This window comes from Mauremys reevesii, linkage group 7 (assembly GCF_016161935.1).
Source record: "Mauremys reevesii isolate NIE-2019 linkage group 7, ASM1616193v1, whole genome shotgun sequence".
In the NCBI taxonomy this organism is placed as follows: Eukaryota; Metazoa; Chordata; order Testudines; family Geoemydidae; genus Mauremys; species Mauremys reevesii.
The window spans coordinates 14,493,240-14,508,278 of NC_052629.1; the positions used below are offsets into that span (position 1 = coordinate 14,493,240).

The 15,039-nt window shown below is 43.9% G+C and overlaps 1 protein-coding gene across 3 annotated transcripts in view; it reads right to left on the reverse strand.

Moving 5' to 3' along the window:
- The window catches only part of SHTN1 (shootin 1), a 101,770-nt gene extending 87,020 nt beyond the window's left edge, over window positions 1-14,750 (reverse strand). For 2 of the 3 annotated variants that reach the window (XM_039546303.1, XM_039546302.1), the window contains exon 1: window positions 14,498-14,750. In XM_039546303.1, the coding sequence (XP_039402237.1) occupies window positions 14,498-14,555 (58 nt within the window). In that variant the 5' untranslated portion in view covers window positions 14,556-14,750. Of the gene's footprint in view, window positions 1-14,269; window positions 14,412-14,497 lie in introns of those variants that run through there. The other variant, XM_039546304.1, reaches the window with a different exon arrangement.
- Between the last annotated feature and the right edge of the window lie 289 nt (window positions 14,751-15,039).

Genomic DNA, 15,039 nt, shown 5'->3' on the forward strand with positions numbered 1-15,039 from the left:
TAACTCTCGAAGGGGACTCATCATTAAACACAGCAACCAGAGTATCTGATTATTCTAGCCATTGTTCCCACCTTACCCACTTAACCACTCAGTATCTGGCACTGGTTTAACTTAAGGTGATATTTTTAAACTGATATAGTTAATCTGGGGCAAAAGGATGTGTGAACACTTATTTCTGTTTAAACCAGATTTATTTCAGTTTGCCTAAATCAACTAGGAATGGTCTTTAAAACAAAATAAGAGTGTCCACATCGCTTTTTGCACCAGTTTAACTAAACTGGTTTAAAAACCAATTTAAGTTAAACTGATGCAACTCTTGTAAACAAGCCCAAAATGGTAAACTTGTTGGCAGTCAGCAAGAGTGTTTTTCTATCTAAGGTACTTATATATACACACCCTCTGCCCCCATTACTGTCTTATCTAAGCACTTGTCAATTCTTTTTAATGTATCTATCCTTATAATGTTCCAGTGAGGTAGGGAAGTGCTATTCTCCCCATTTTACAGATGAGGCACAGAGACTTCCCAAGGTCACAGAGGAAGTCTGTGGCAGAGCAAGGAACTGAACCCAGGTCTCTCAAGTTCTAAGCCAGTGCCCTAGCGACTGGACAATCTTGCCTCTGTGTGTCTGCAGATTAGCCAACTGGAATTAGTAGAAGCTGACTGGCCATATCAACTGCAAAACGTAATTCAAGGATGCTGGTTTCCTTAAAAGTAGCTTAAGCTATGTCGACACTGCAGGCAGGAGGTGCCACTGCAGCATGTGTGCACGAACACAAGCTAGCACTGATCTAGCTAACCCATTAAAAACTAGTAGCCACAATAGTTCAGGCAGCTACATGGGCTAGCCACCCAAGTACAATCCTGCGCAGGTTACGTACTCTGACAACTAGCCTGTGCCACTGTGGCTACACTGCTATTTTTTGCAAGCTAGCTCGCCCAAACCTAGTTCAGGTATGCGTACACTGCAATCACACCTGCCAACTGCAATGTAGACACGCTCTTTGTTAGCCATTTACATGAGCAGCTGATGAGAGTGTGTGGTAAAAATGAATGCTCTGGGCTACTAGAACAATGAATCTACCTCCATTTCCTAACAGAGGTTCTCACCCCCACACCTTTGCTTGGCTGCAAACTGTGGCAACCCCAAAACCACAGTGTCTGTACAGAGCCACCCAGGGCTTTCAAGGAGAAAAGCACAGCAAAAGCACTGAAAATGTGACCACAAACCACATGCAAACTCACCAGATATCTGCAGATCTGACAGATAAGGAAACTATATGGGAAAAATATACACACAGAGAAAACAGAGCAATAAAATTAAGTTCTCTCTTGGGGAATTTAAAAATTAATTGCCACTAGCTAATATTCTCTTTATAAGAAATTTCTGGGTTTGCTTTATGACCATGAAATAAGAGGTTTGTAATCTCAGTATGCCCCAGCCACATATAAAGGTTCTTGTTGTCTTAGTAGGTATAGCTGTTTGGAAAATGCTAACGGTTTCTAGGTATATTTAAGAACAGGGCTTTGGAGCAGCTCTGGAGCAGTGGAGCTACAGGTTTTTGCCTGGAGCTGGAGCAGAGCCGGAGCACAGCTCCAAAGCTCTGTTTAAGGATAATGCAAACTAGGTACTTAGGACTTAAAATGACTGGATACACAAACCAGTTTTAAGCCTGGAATTCCTACTGTGTTCCATCCTACTGTTTTGTAAGCCCCATACACAAAAAAAATCAATCAATCAAGAACTGTCAGGCCATGATCTTTTATGGTCATTAAGAAGTTGCCCCCTTTTCCCTGTTTTAATTCTTCTGAGTCCATGTCAGGTGTACCTTGTTTCATATTAAGATCTCTGTTAACATTATATGGATGACAGCTTCCAGAGGAGACATGTAGGCCCCTTTTATGGAATCTTTAGGTGAAGCGTTCTTAATAAATCTCTTCCCTAAAGTAGCTCAACAGTACAAGCTTTCTTTAGAAGTGACTTCACAAAAAGTTTTAAAAAGTGGATCTACGCTGTGAATCAGATTCTTGGTTAGAGTGGAACAAAGTATCCGATGAAAGATGCAACAACCTTTTTCTTGTGGCACCTTCATGCAGGTTTTTGTTCTTTAAGCATCAAGTATAAAGTCCATACTGTATGCACTTGGATACCAAACAAAGTTCAGTGGCATCCCTAACTCAAGTTAGCCAGGATCAGACGTCTAGAAGATTCACTTAACTCTAAAATTCCACATGTGACTGATAATCATCTTCTTATAATTCAACAATTTATTGGGTAAACTCATGACAATTAATAATAGTACCATATACTTATGTAGCACTTTGTTTAAAGTCCTGTACAGATATTAATGACAGGCAGGCAGAGAATAGATTATAGATGGAGAACAGAAACAGAATGGTGAAGTGATTTGTGCAAACCCTCACTGTTAGTCAGTGGCAGAGCCAGGATTCTATTCTACTCTATAAAGGTTCTTCTACTATAGCCATCATTGTGGTACCTGAGCCCTTCACAAGTTCCTGGCCCCCAGCCCTGTGCTATTTCATCCTGATCTTACCAAATGTGAATTAGTGTATAGTAGAACATCACTAGTCTGCACAAAGAAACTGGTGCTCTCTTCCCAGTAAAACGCCACATTATGAACAACCGTGGTCAGAAGAGGGAGAAAGTGGTGATGCTCTACCCAAACTACTCCCATAAAATTCTAGAATAGCTGAATGAAAGACTCAGCAGTGTAACATCTTATCACTGTACATGGTCTATACTGTAAACATTAACTTTCAGAATAACCACCTCACATATCATTTTTATGTATAATAGGGATATATCACACTTCTCAGTTACTGTCATTCTGATTTCAGTTATACTAATGTAAATAAGGATTAGCTAATGGACTTAAATTAGTGTAAAAATCAGTGAGATCAGAATGATGCCTACTGTTCCTAGCTAGCTGTTTGCAGACTCAGGAACACGTGACCGCTTTGGTTCAAGTCTGCAAAAATACCATGGGGACACCAGAAGCGTGCTGAGGTGCTGGCCCACCACCACCCTGCTGAAAACACCTCCCCCAACTCTATTATTATTAAAATATTCAAATCACAAATTATCAAAATGACTGAACAAAGTACATTCTGTGCCTACACACTGATACCATGTTCACTTGGTCCCAAAATTCAATTGTTCACAATGGATCCCCCCGGAAACGTGTATTAGCGAGGTTCTACTAGGCGGAACTTTAGCAAACAACTAAAGCAAAAGACAAAAATATAAATGTAGTGGTCACTGTTTTACTGATAATGAGGTTAAAGATACGTTTTCCCTGGAACTGGGTGTGCTAACAGCAGATCATTATTTGATATTAATTTATTACACAAATGCTAAAAGTGGATTTATTACTAGAACAATGTAATAAAAGCAGACGTATGCAATGATGAATTTACTTTACAGTTAACATTAGACAGACACACCTATGCGTATTATATAAAAAGTGCTCTAGTAGTGCTCTCTCTATCACCCTTTTATATAACTTTTTGAAATGTTCACCTTTTGGGCCAAAAATTGTCATGCTTAATCTCAGCCTACAGGTGTAATATTTTCTGTTTGAGCACACTCCATTCAGCTGATTTTGAATAGATGAAAAATCCCCATTTTAACATTAAGACTTTCTCCCTACCCAACTCTTGGACAGTTTGCAGTTTTCTGGGTTAAAAAAGTCTTTATTGACAACTAGGTGTGTATAGAGGTTGGGGGAGATTGGTTATAAATTCACTTTCATGTGTGAGTGGTAATAACTTGTGCTAGTACCATTTACCATCATAGCCAACGTCACTATGGACTGAAGGTTCCCTTAGTAGGGTCAGATCCTCAGCTGGTGTAAATCAGTGTGGTTTCACTGATTTCAGAGGAGCTACACAGAATTACCTCAAGTTGGGATCAGCCCCCATGATCTGACATGCTCTTAATTCTCCACCAAGAGGGAGCCTCTCTCTCTAATTTATAAAGCCTCTAGCACATCCGAATGCTCAGAAGGCAGAAAATGCAATAGTATTTGTATTGTATTGTATACAAAATGGTAGTAACTTTAATTCTGTCCTCTTTTAAATATGTATAATAATGCAGCCTTTAATTACCTAATACCTCAAAAATATTATCCTATTTTTTCTTGCAATCTTTAGACGCACTAATGCAAGTTACTCTCCACGAATGCCAGACAGACACCATATAGAACACACACAGTAAAACGTACTCAGACAATATGAAGTTATAATAAAGGACAGCATTATGTGTTGACATACACAAACATGTACAACCCTAATTCTAAGTGGTCAGTCCTGCAAGAGGCATCCAACAGAGTCAATAGGAATCTTGAGGGCTGGACCTGGCAGGAGTGAAACCTATGTCACTATTAGCTGTGTTTCATTTATTTAACCTTACTCGAAATATTTTATTAGTATCTCATACAATAAGACATTTCCTACATGGAAACACACACATTCTGTCAGCATATGGAAAAATTCAGTTTCCAGCTTACTTGATTGTGAAGTTTGAAATATACTGAGATCTTAGAAATTAACAGGGTACAAGTATTGTATACAACAAATTCTTGTGTGAAATAAAAGAAAAACATATTCTACAATATTTCAAACAATGTCAGTGAAAGTAATATTTGATCTTTAAGGATGTTTGAGGATATGTCACATGAAAAACAAGCCAGCTAAACTTACACACAGACACAGTAAAACAGGAATCATAAGCCATATAAGCTGTTAATGCAACTTACTGTATTCCTCTGAGACAGCTTGCAGGACATACCACTGAACAACAATTGTTACAGTGTCAGTGTACAAAGAAAACAAGTAAGCTAGTTAAGTGTACTGTGCATGCATGATCATAAATCAGAAAAGAAGTTATAGAGGCGGTCTAAGTCAACAAGAATCTTCTAGTATGGTAAGCATACAATAAAATATTATATTACATACAAAAAACAACATTGGAAATGCAAAGGTTGCTAAGATGCACAGGATGGCGTATTTAAGGATACACCAGCAACATTTATTATGGCATTTCCTTACTTCTGAGTGCTAGACTTTGCAAATTTACATTCCTTTAATGTATTTTTGGTATGTAATTTTCTAGATTTAAAAAAAAACAAAGCAAACTGAAACAGAAATTCTACCATGTGGAACCATACTGATTCCCACACGGTTCATCAGCAGAGTTAGAATCTTTAGGTCCACACCATAGACCTCTGCCACTTGAACGAATAGATTAACTGACGGCAATAGTAGGCTGTCACCTCCTGTGTAGGCTAGCACTGGCAGGGGGATGAGACACTTTGCAAGTGGGTTTTACAGCTATTTGTTGACAGAAATGGAATACGGAGACTCTGGAATCCTGGGTTCTATTCCAGGTTCTGAGAGGAGTGTGCTCAAGCAGTTACAAACCCCTCTGCACATTCCCCTCTAAGCCTACCGCCACCCTGCCCTCATCCATATCTCCACTTCCCGCTCTTGGCTACACATGCCAGTCCCAGCCCCCTACCTCACCATTTCCCCTCTTCTCCCACTGACTGGGCCGTTAAAAGTCCGGTTGGCGCAGGGCCAGCTGGCTCCCTACCTGGCTCCACGCGGCTCCTCAGAAGCAGCGACATGTCCCTTGGCTCCTAGATGTAGGGACGGCCACGGGGACGCCGCGTGCTGCCCCTGCCCCAAGCTCCAGCTCTGCAGATCCCATTCGCCGGGAACCACGGCCAATGGGCGCTGCAGGGCCGGTGCCTGTGGGCAGAGGCAGTGCGTCTAGGAGCAAGAGGGAGATGTTGATGCTTCCGGGACGCTACCCAAGGTAAGTGCCGCCCGGCACCCGCACCCTGCCCCGTGCCCCAATCCCCTGCCCTGAGCCCCCACCTGCACCCAAACTCCCTCCCAGAGCCCACACCCCAAACCCCCTCCTGCACCCCAACCCTCTGCCCCAGCTCAGAACCCCCTCCTGCACCCCAAGCCCCTCCTCCCTGGCCCCACTCCAAAGCCCACAGCCCCAGATGGAGACAGAGCCCCCCCTGCACCCAAACTCCCTGCCTCAACCCAGAGCCCGCCTACCACACCATGAACCCCTCATTTCTGGCCCCACCCAAGTGCCCACACCCCCAGCCCAGAGCCTATATCCTCTCCCACAGCCTGGAGCCCTTGTCCCCACCCTCCAGGCTCCTCCTACACCCCAAACCCTTCAGCCCCAACCCAAAGCCTGCACCCCCAGCTGGAGCCTGCACCCCCTCCTACACCCCAACCCCCTGCCCCAGCCCAGTGAAAATGAGCAAGTGAGGGAGAGCGAGCAATGGAGCGGGGGGCGGGAATGGAGTGAGCAGGGGTGGAGCCTCAGAGGAGGGAGGGGCAGAGGATGGGGCAAGGGTGTTCTGTTTTTTGTGATTAGAATGTTGGCAAGCCTGATTCGGAGTTCAAATCAGACTGTTTCCGCCTTTCAGCCTGCATGCTAGTATGGGATGCGGCGGGAGCACAGGAGACAAAGTCTCCCTCCGTTCCTGTGCCTGGCACCACATCAGTCCCGGATGAAAGGAAGAAGCAATTGCAGGAAGAGTTCTGCTCAGTCCCTGGCGCCTCAGGATGGAGAAAACTCAGTACCATTGAAATCTTCAGTGATTCTACCCATCAAATTCCAGCAAGTCTCTACTGACCATGTGTGAACTGCAATTTTCAGAGTCTCATTAGTTGGCCACATTCAGGTGGATTTTCAGAGAGACGAAAAAAAGCACAGTGCACCACCTTAACCTGCCAAATTTCAAGTCCTTGTTCCAAAGCATGCAGGCACTACAGCTTTTAAATGAAACTGTTTTGTGGGTTGTTGTTTTTTTTAAATGGGCAAATCATTTCTCAAAATGAGGTAAGGGAAAAATATGACTGAACAGTTTTTGCTGAAAACTTTCCAAAAATTTAGCCTAAGGCAGATACCAGGTATGGAAAATTAGGCTTTACAAAGTAATAAGCAACCAAAACCAGGATCTTACAATGGAAAGTGTCGGGCAACATTAACAATAGGTGTCAGTACCTACTCCAACTAAAAATCACTCTAAAATGTTTGTGTGTCTAATGTTCCACATTTCCCAGCTTGCAAACATTCAAGGGTGGGGGAGAGATAGCTCAGTGGTTTAAGCATTGGCCTGCTAAACCCAGGGTTGTGAGTTCAATCCTTGAGGAGGCCACTTAGGGATCTGGGGCAAAAAAAAAAAAAATGGGTCCTGCTAGTGAAGGCAGGGGGCTGGACTCAATGACCTTTCAAGGTCCCTTCCAGTTCTAGGAGATAGGTAATAATTGGAGATATACCAAAGTAACCTCAATGCTATATTTGTATATGTTTTTGTATTTTTATTTTAAAGAGGTTCAAATGACCTCCACAGGATATGGCTGAGTGTCCTTCCATGTCAAATCAACCAAGGATTCCACTTAATCAGAGTTACTAGGTTGAAATGGTCATTTAATCAGATGGTAAATAAAGCTGTCAAGGAAAGCAAAGCTCAGTCCATCATCTGCTCCTCTAGATGAATACCTAATCCACACCCGAAAAGGTTTGCAGCAGATCCAGCATATACTGGCAAGGGTGCTTTTGCCAGGATAGCTTAGACTGGTTCTCTGAATGAAATAAACTACACTGGCAAAAGACTGAGTCTCACCAGTATAAATGTGTCTACACTAGCGCTTTTGCTGGTATAGAAATGATGTTTAAATAAATAAATCACACACGTACCCAACATTACTTAAGCACGAGAAGTTTTATGTGCAGACCTGCCCTACGGGGGTGATGGTGTTGTGCTTGCAGTTCCTGCAAGCCTGGAAAGTAAGAGATTAGATCCTAGAATCAGACTGGGTCTGTCTCACAGCACATTTCTCAAACAATAGTACCCCACCATAGTAAAACAAGTGAAGCAAAGATAAGAACTGTTAATCGCTGTTAGGGCATAAAAGGAGGATAACAGAGGCTCTACTTTTATGTTCCCTCTTCTCTTCCAAACTCCACAGAGTCAACACCTAAAAGGGTTTCAGGTAAGGATGAGTAGGTGCGGACCCTATTAGAGCCATAGATAGCCCACTGGATTCACACTTAGTACTGCCAGAAAAACAATGTTATGCTCCCTATGTGCGCTCTTGCAGGGTAGATTTGTGTAAGTGCACAGTGGGCAGCAACATAAGCAAAACTCATGTAGCAGCCATACTTTTGCAGGGGAAAGGAGAAAAAAACAGCACAGAGAATACACTATAAAGATGCCAATCATCCACAGGACTTGATCTTCCATTCTGTACAGATCTCCAGGATCCACGGGGCTGGGAGGCCTCTGCCACAGCCCCCATAAGCCATCCTCTGAGAGGAGATTTAATTGGGAGCTTCCATGCTGGTTTACCTTGTGGAGTTTCTTGGGGTCCTGCCCTATCCTATGGTTTATAGCACAGAAGGGTACAACACACAGCCCAACCAGTCAGAGGACATTTCCGTAGACAAAAAAGTAATTAGAAACACACTGCTTTTTGTCTGTTTGTGGGCCTCACCATATGGTTAGCTGCTTCAGCTAGAAAGAATGGTCAGTCTGCTAGTAGATAATAGACCAACCCCTGCAAAAGTCTGAGATTACCCTACATGCGACCAAAAAGAAAAAATCAACACACACAATCTATAGAATTATGGGTTCCAAGAATGGAATGAGAAAACTTATGACTCCTCTATGAATTTGCTTCATTACAAAATAAAATGGTCAAAATCCAGAAACATATTTGGTTCACATGTGAGTAGATTTTGCATCCAATCTATACATTTCTCAATGAATCACGGGTATTTTCCCACCTCTCAGACTGTTTGTTACTCTCTCCAGTGGTGATCTCTCTCCAGATATCACCTCAAAAAGAGGTGATGGTGCATCAGGCAGTAGCTTTTCCTGCACAGATACAGCACCAATGGGTCCTGATCTTAAAAGGATAATGAAAAAAATATACTTAAACTTGTCAGAATAGAAGATAGGGAAGAAAACTGTCAGAATAATGAATTAAAGGGGATCCTCTGCAACCCTATGTGTAAAGAGAGAGAACCATGAAATATTGTGTCTAATGAGATTAGCGCATTATGGATAAGAGTACAATTTAGGGCTGGTCTACACTGGCGGGGGGAGGGAATCGATCTAAGATACACGTAGCTGAAGTCGAAGTATCTTAGTTCGACTTATCTGGCCGTCTTCACGGCGGCAAGTCGACTGCCACGGCTCCCCCGTTGACTCAGAGATATGTCCTCTACCAAGGATGATAATGAATATGTCAGGTTGCCTGAAGAGTTTGCAAGTGGCATATGTTTATGGTACTACTGAAAGATAATCCCACTGGATTAGTACAGAGTCAGTTCTTTGGGAAGCGTATGGTTCTGCTCTGTTCAAAATTACCTGGGATATTTTTTTTAACAGATAATTTTTGGATATATTCAGAACTATCCAGATGCACTGACAGCTTGAACATGAGAAGTGACATTAATCATACTATTGGCAAGTATGGTATTAGCTAAGACTTATCAGACAGATGAAGAAAAGCATGCAATATAAACTGATATTTAAGATGAGATGGTGAAGATAGAGGTTAACTACAACAGTTTGCAAGGCCATCAAGAGACTTAATGGTACTTTGAGGCTGTTTTCATCGAGTGGTCAATAACCCTTGGTATTTTAAGTGATCGGCTACACTGTTATCCCTTTAACTTTGATGGCAAAATAACAGTAGTGCTAATGGAGCCAAAGCTAACCCAAATCCATCTTTTGATCAAGCACTGGCTAACCCAGTTTGGTATGGTACCTAAGATTACTACAATAGACAGTTTCTTCTGCAAACTGTAGTCCAACTACCTGCTTTCATAGGAACTTTGAGTGCCATTTAATGGAGCTGCAGTTTTGGAGAATTTTCTGGAATATCAATTATGGTAAACCCGGGTAACATATATAGCAATGACTCTGAAAAAGACTTGGGAGTCATGGTATATAATCACTGAACACAAGCTCCATGTATGATGCGGGGGGCGGAGGGGGAGGGATTATGATCCATGGGTGTATCAACAGGGGAATATCGAAGAAAGAGATCATATTACCTCCATATTTGGCACTGATGTGACTCCTATTACTCTTGGGGGGATTCTGCGGGACTGCGTGCCTGCAGAAAATGCCCCCCCACTCCCGAATTCCAGCGCTTCCCTGCAGAAAATGGCGGGTAATTGCAGTGTAGACATTCAGGCTCTGGCTCTAGGACCCTGTAAGGTGGGAAGGTCCCAGAGCTTGGGCTGCAGCCCAAGGCCAAAACATCTACACTGCAATTAAACAGCCCCTGAGCCCGAGTCAGCTGGCACGGCAGCCGCAGGTGTCTAACTGCAGTGTAGAGATACCCTATAAATCTAAATTTTTACATTTATAGCAGACCCTGCTATACCTATTCAAATCACTTAATTATGTGATTTACAGGCCCAACCTATGAGAGCACACTACATCCAGAGAGTTATCTAGATTGAGATCATGTTTCTCTAAGGTTGTGGTTTTCTAGGTGGGGTCTACGGACCTATGTCTAAGGGGTCTGCAAAAGATTACCACCACCACAGAACAGTGATTTTCAATCTGGGCGTGTGCAGGCTACATCCAAGATTTCCAAAGGGATCCACACCTCTGTTCGAAATTTAGGGGTCCGCAAATGCAAAAAGGTTAAAACCACTGCTCTAAGGTGTTCACGCTTTATATACTAGGCAACAGAGCAAGTCAAAGAATGGTCAGTATCAAGTAGGGTGACCAGACAGCAAATGTGAAAAATCGGGACAGGGGGTGTGGGGGGTAATAGGAGCCTATATAAGAAAGAGACCCCAAAACTGGGACTGTCCCTATAAAAATCAGGACATCTGGTCACCCTAGTATCAAGTATCCCAGTTGAAATACAGAGACCTTGAAAAATCCACCAGCTATTCCCTGCTGGTGAGAGGGAAACATTGCTTGCATAAAAACAGCTCCAGTGTCCCTGTTGCCACTCCCGGCTTTACCAACCAAGATGGCCAGTTTAGTTATCTGGTTAGTTCACACATCCCCTAAGATTTTCATGCCCTTGGGGGGTGGGGGAGAGAAGAACACATTCTGGTGGAGGCTCATTATCATGGGGCACGAATGGGGCGGGTTTGCTGAATGTTTTCCACCCTTTCAAATCCACAGGAGACTCTTCAGAAATCCTACAAGAGATAGCAATCTGACACCATTCACCACTGTTTAACTGAAGAGAGGACTTTTGACCAAATATGTACCTCTAACCTATAATGAAATCAGACCCCCGTGCTAGCAGCATTATGTTTGGAGAAATACCATTACCCACTCCAATACAGAGTGTCAGTAAGATTTCAAAACATTTATTCTAGTTACATGTTGCCTGCAGTTCCTGAGTGTCCCTAAAGCCAGCTTATCTCTATCATCTGAGGGAAGTCATAAATGTCTAAAATGGTTTCCCTTTTTCTCTTATCTGCAATATTAATGGGACAGTGTTCGATTAAAACTTTATATAAAAAGGAAGCAAGTTTAGTTATCTGTTTAACAATACTTACTTAGTTCATTACAAATAAAAACCTAAATAATAAAATTTTAAAAGTTATTCACCTTTGGCATTTCCCAGAACTTAGACATGTCAGTAGAACTTTACAGGCCCATGTCCTGGTAAAATGCTGGAATATGTCAGATGTAAACTACAAGGGACGAAATGTTTAAAAATATTTTCCATTGGAATATTTTTTCCCTTTAAAAAAACCCAAACTCACATAAGCGTGGCAATATTTCTATTGTTCTTAGGTTTTGTAATAGCATAGTAAAACTCCCACATTTAAAGACAAATGTATATAATTTATGATAAAATATCGCTCTTCATCTGCATGTGACAGTGTCTCATTTCATGAATAGATGCGCATCGAGGGCAGCACATACTTGAGCCATGATATCTTTTCCACAACCTATTTCCTAGAGTGCCATAAGCTCCATTAGATGTTTAACAGTGTTATGGTTGTCTGGCCCGAGATCCCTGGACATCATGGGTGAAATCCTAGCCCTATTCCAACCGAGTTCAGTAAGACCAGGATTTCCCCCCAAGTGTCCGTGAGAAATACTCCAAATGTGTAGTCATTTCAGTGACTGTTGGTATTTTGGAACCAACGGTGCTGATGGACAGCTGTGAGGACTAGTTGTTTAGAATAACTATCTGAATTTGTATATTTGGTGTTGAATTACAGAAATGTGTCCATTTAAGAATCATGAATGAACACTTATTAAACTTGTTCACAGGCTAGAATGCAAGTTAGAGCAGCAGCAGATCCAGCAGTTGGGTTAGTTACTGGGAAATTAAAAAAAAAAAAACCCACTTCTAAATCTGAAGTCTTAGAGCTGATGCTCAAAAAATTCAGCTGATCCATCAAAGCTTCTGCTGTACAGTGGAGGAGAAGGGGTAAATTTCTACATCAGCCTAAATTCATACACAATGTGAGCACCCATACCAATCACCAGACCTACACTCTTCCCATTCAACAGAAGAGAAAATTGCATCATACTTGTTCAAACTAGGTTCCCCAGGGGCCAAGAGACAAAGAAAGGGTTGTGTTTTGTTTCTTTAAAAACAACCTGGTTTTAAACTAGCTCGTGGCCTTCTTCCTGGTTCAACAAAGGGACGGGATCCCTAGTCCACAGAGGGCCCCAATCCTTATGGTAGGGTTGGAAGTACTGGGCCTACTGAGGTCCCCATAAGCTTGTTCTAAATTGAAACTGTGATGAACTTGCAATCCCAGTGCATCCCCTTGGAGGGGGATTTGAAGGACTGCTCCTGCTAGAATCCATAGGATTGGGGTGGTCTCTGGTAAGCTCATTAGAATACATGTAGTTTCTTTTGTTGTTTTTAATGTTTTCTCTGTAATGCTTTTTTTACCTTAGAAATAAAGTAGGCTTGCCTAGGAAGCACTGTGTGGCAGTTTAAAACTGTAGCAATTGCACCTATTAACCATCTCTGAAGAGAAAGCAAGCAGGTGTCCTTAGGCAACCTGTCTGTGTTGGGAATAACACAGTGAAGGCAGGAACTATGAAGCCTGGAAATACCTGGGTCAGCCGGGAGAGACATGTGAGTCTCCACCTTGGAGAGCAATAGCTGAGGAGTTGGAAATCTGACAGCAAGTGCCCTTATTGTATGACTGAGGGGAAGTCAGGTGTAGTTGCTCTGAACTGTGACAATATGCATTCAAGAGATCTCAATATCTACAGAGCTGAAGCACTGGATGCCTTTATGAAAAGCAGAGGATAGCAACTAAAGCAGGGGTATCAAACTCATTTGGTAACAAGGGCCAAATTCCATTTTCAATTTAACCTGGGACTCTATGCCACCCAAGGCACAAGAGAACACACACTGATGTCAGTGTGAGGTCTGCACCCAGATCAAGAGTGGATTATAATTCTCATGCAGTGAATGAACTTTTAGTTGTCATTATCTCTTCAGTACTTTAACACATCCCACCTTGCTCAGGGGGACAAGTGACTCTGGAAGTTAGTTCAGAAATGGCAAGGAACTGTATATGGTTTTAGTTTCCCTTAGAAGATTGTCGGGTAGCTGGATTCTTACCTCATGAAAGAAATAGCATTTCTGCACAGAAAGATTTTGCCTAATGATCCTTCTTTTGGAAGATATGTCTGGGGTTCATTTTAGGAAATGTATTGGGCATTTGATATTGGGTTTATTGTACATGATTATTTTTCACTTGCTGGGAGGAAGAGATAGGTTAACCTATGTACATCTTAAAATATTTCATTATCCCATTAACCCAAATCAGACAACACCTATTATTCCGATGCCAACTGCTGACCTAGCTACAACAACCAACCAAGCAGAAATAGGTGGATGCTGGAAGGTGATTTATATGCCGTGAATAGGGAAGAGATTAACCATTAGAACTATACAAGCCTCACAAGGAGTTGACAGAGAGAGAGTATGGGAAACAAGAGAAAATCTCAATTGTTGGAAGGAGAATAAAACAGGCCTCAAAGTTAGGCCCTCCAGTGACTACCCTGGTTGAAATCGCTCCCTTACGGGCCCCTTTATTAGCTCCACGGTTGAGGCGTGAGGCTGATGCCCAAGGTAATTCGTTTGCAGCAATGCCTTTCTCCCCACCCTTCTTCTCAGGCTGAGTCACACACCAGCGCGCCAGGAGCTGCTCAGGCACACGCCCGCCTAGCCAGCGCCTGGCCCCACCTGGCACAGCCTCGCCTGCTCCGCTTGGTTAATGCCAATCCCCGCTTGCAACCGCGGGGGGAGGGAAGTGTCCCGCTGCACGTGGGCTCAGCTGGTGCAATTGTTCCATCGCCTGCCTGACCCTGCCACCGAGCCCGAGGCAGCAGCAATGGCAGCAGCCGCTCCCTGAAATGCACCAGCTCATCTCCCAGCCCGCGGCCGCCGCTGCCCGCACACAGCTGCCCTTACCTTGCGCTTTCAGGCTGGTGAGACGCTCCAGCTGATGCTCCTCGTCCGACCCGCTCATGCCGCCGGCTGCGCCCGGAGCTGGCCGGGGGGTGCAAAGAGGCTGGGGCCGCGGCCGGTGCCAGGCAGGCAGGAAGGGGGCTCTGCTGCGCCCGCCCGCACCTCACCTCACCCCGCCCAGCGGAGCCTCACCTGGGAGGGACCTGGGCGCGCCAGACACAGCCCCGGAGCAGCGGCGGTGGCGGCCCGGCCTCCTCCTGCACATGCTCACAGCGCCGCCGCGGGCCCAGTGAGCATGTGCGAGGGGTCTTGGCGCAGGCTGCTGCTGCTGCCCGTCCAGGCTCTGAGCCCCCAGTGCCCCGGAGCTGCAGGGGCAGGGCAGGGGGGTGAGGCCCAAAACGAGGAGCACAGGGGGCAGCAAAGGGGTGAGGCCTGCAAGGGTGGCTGGTGGGACGATATCAGGGGTAGGCAACCTATGGCACACGTGCCAAAGGCACAGGAGCTGATTTTCAGTGGCACTCACACTGCCCGGGTCCTGGCCACCA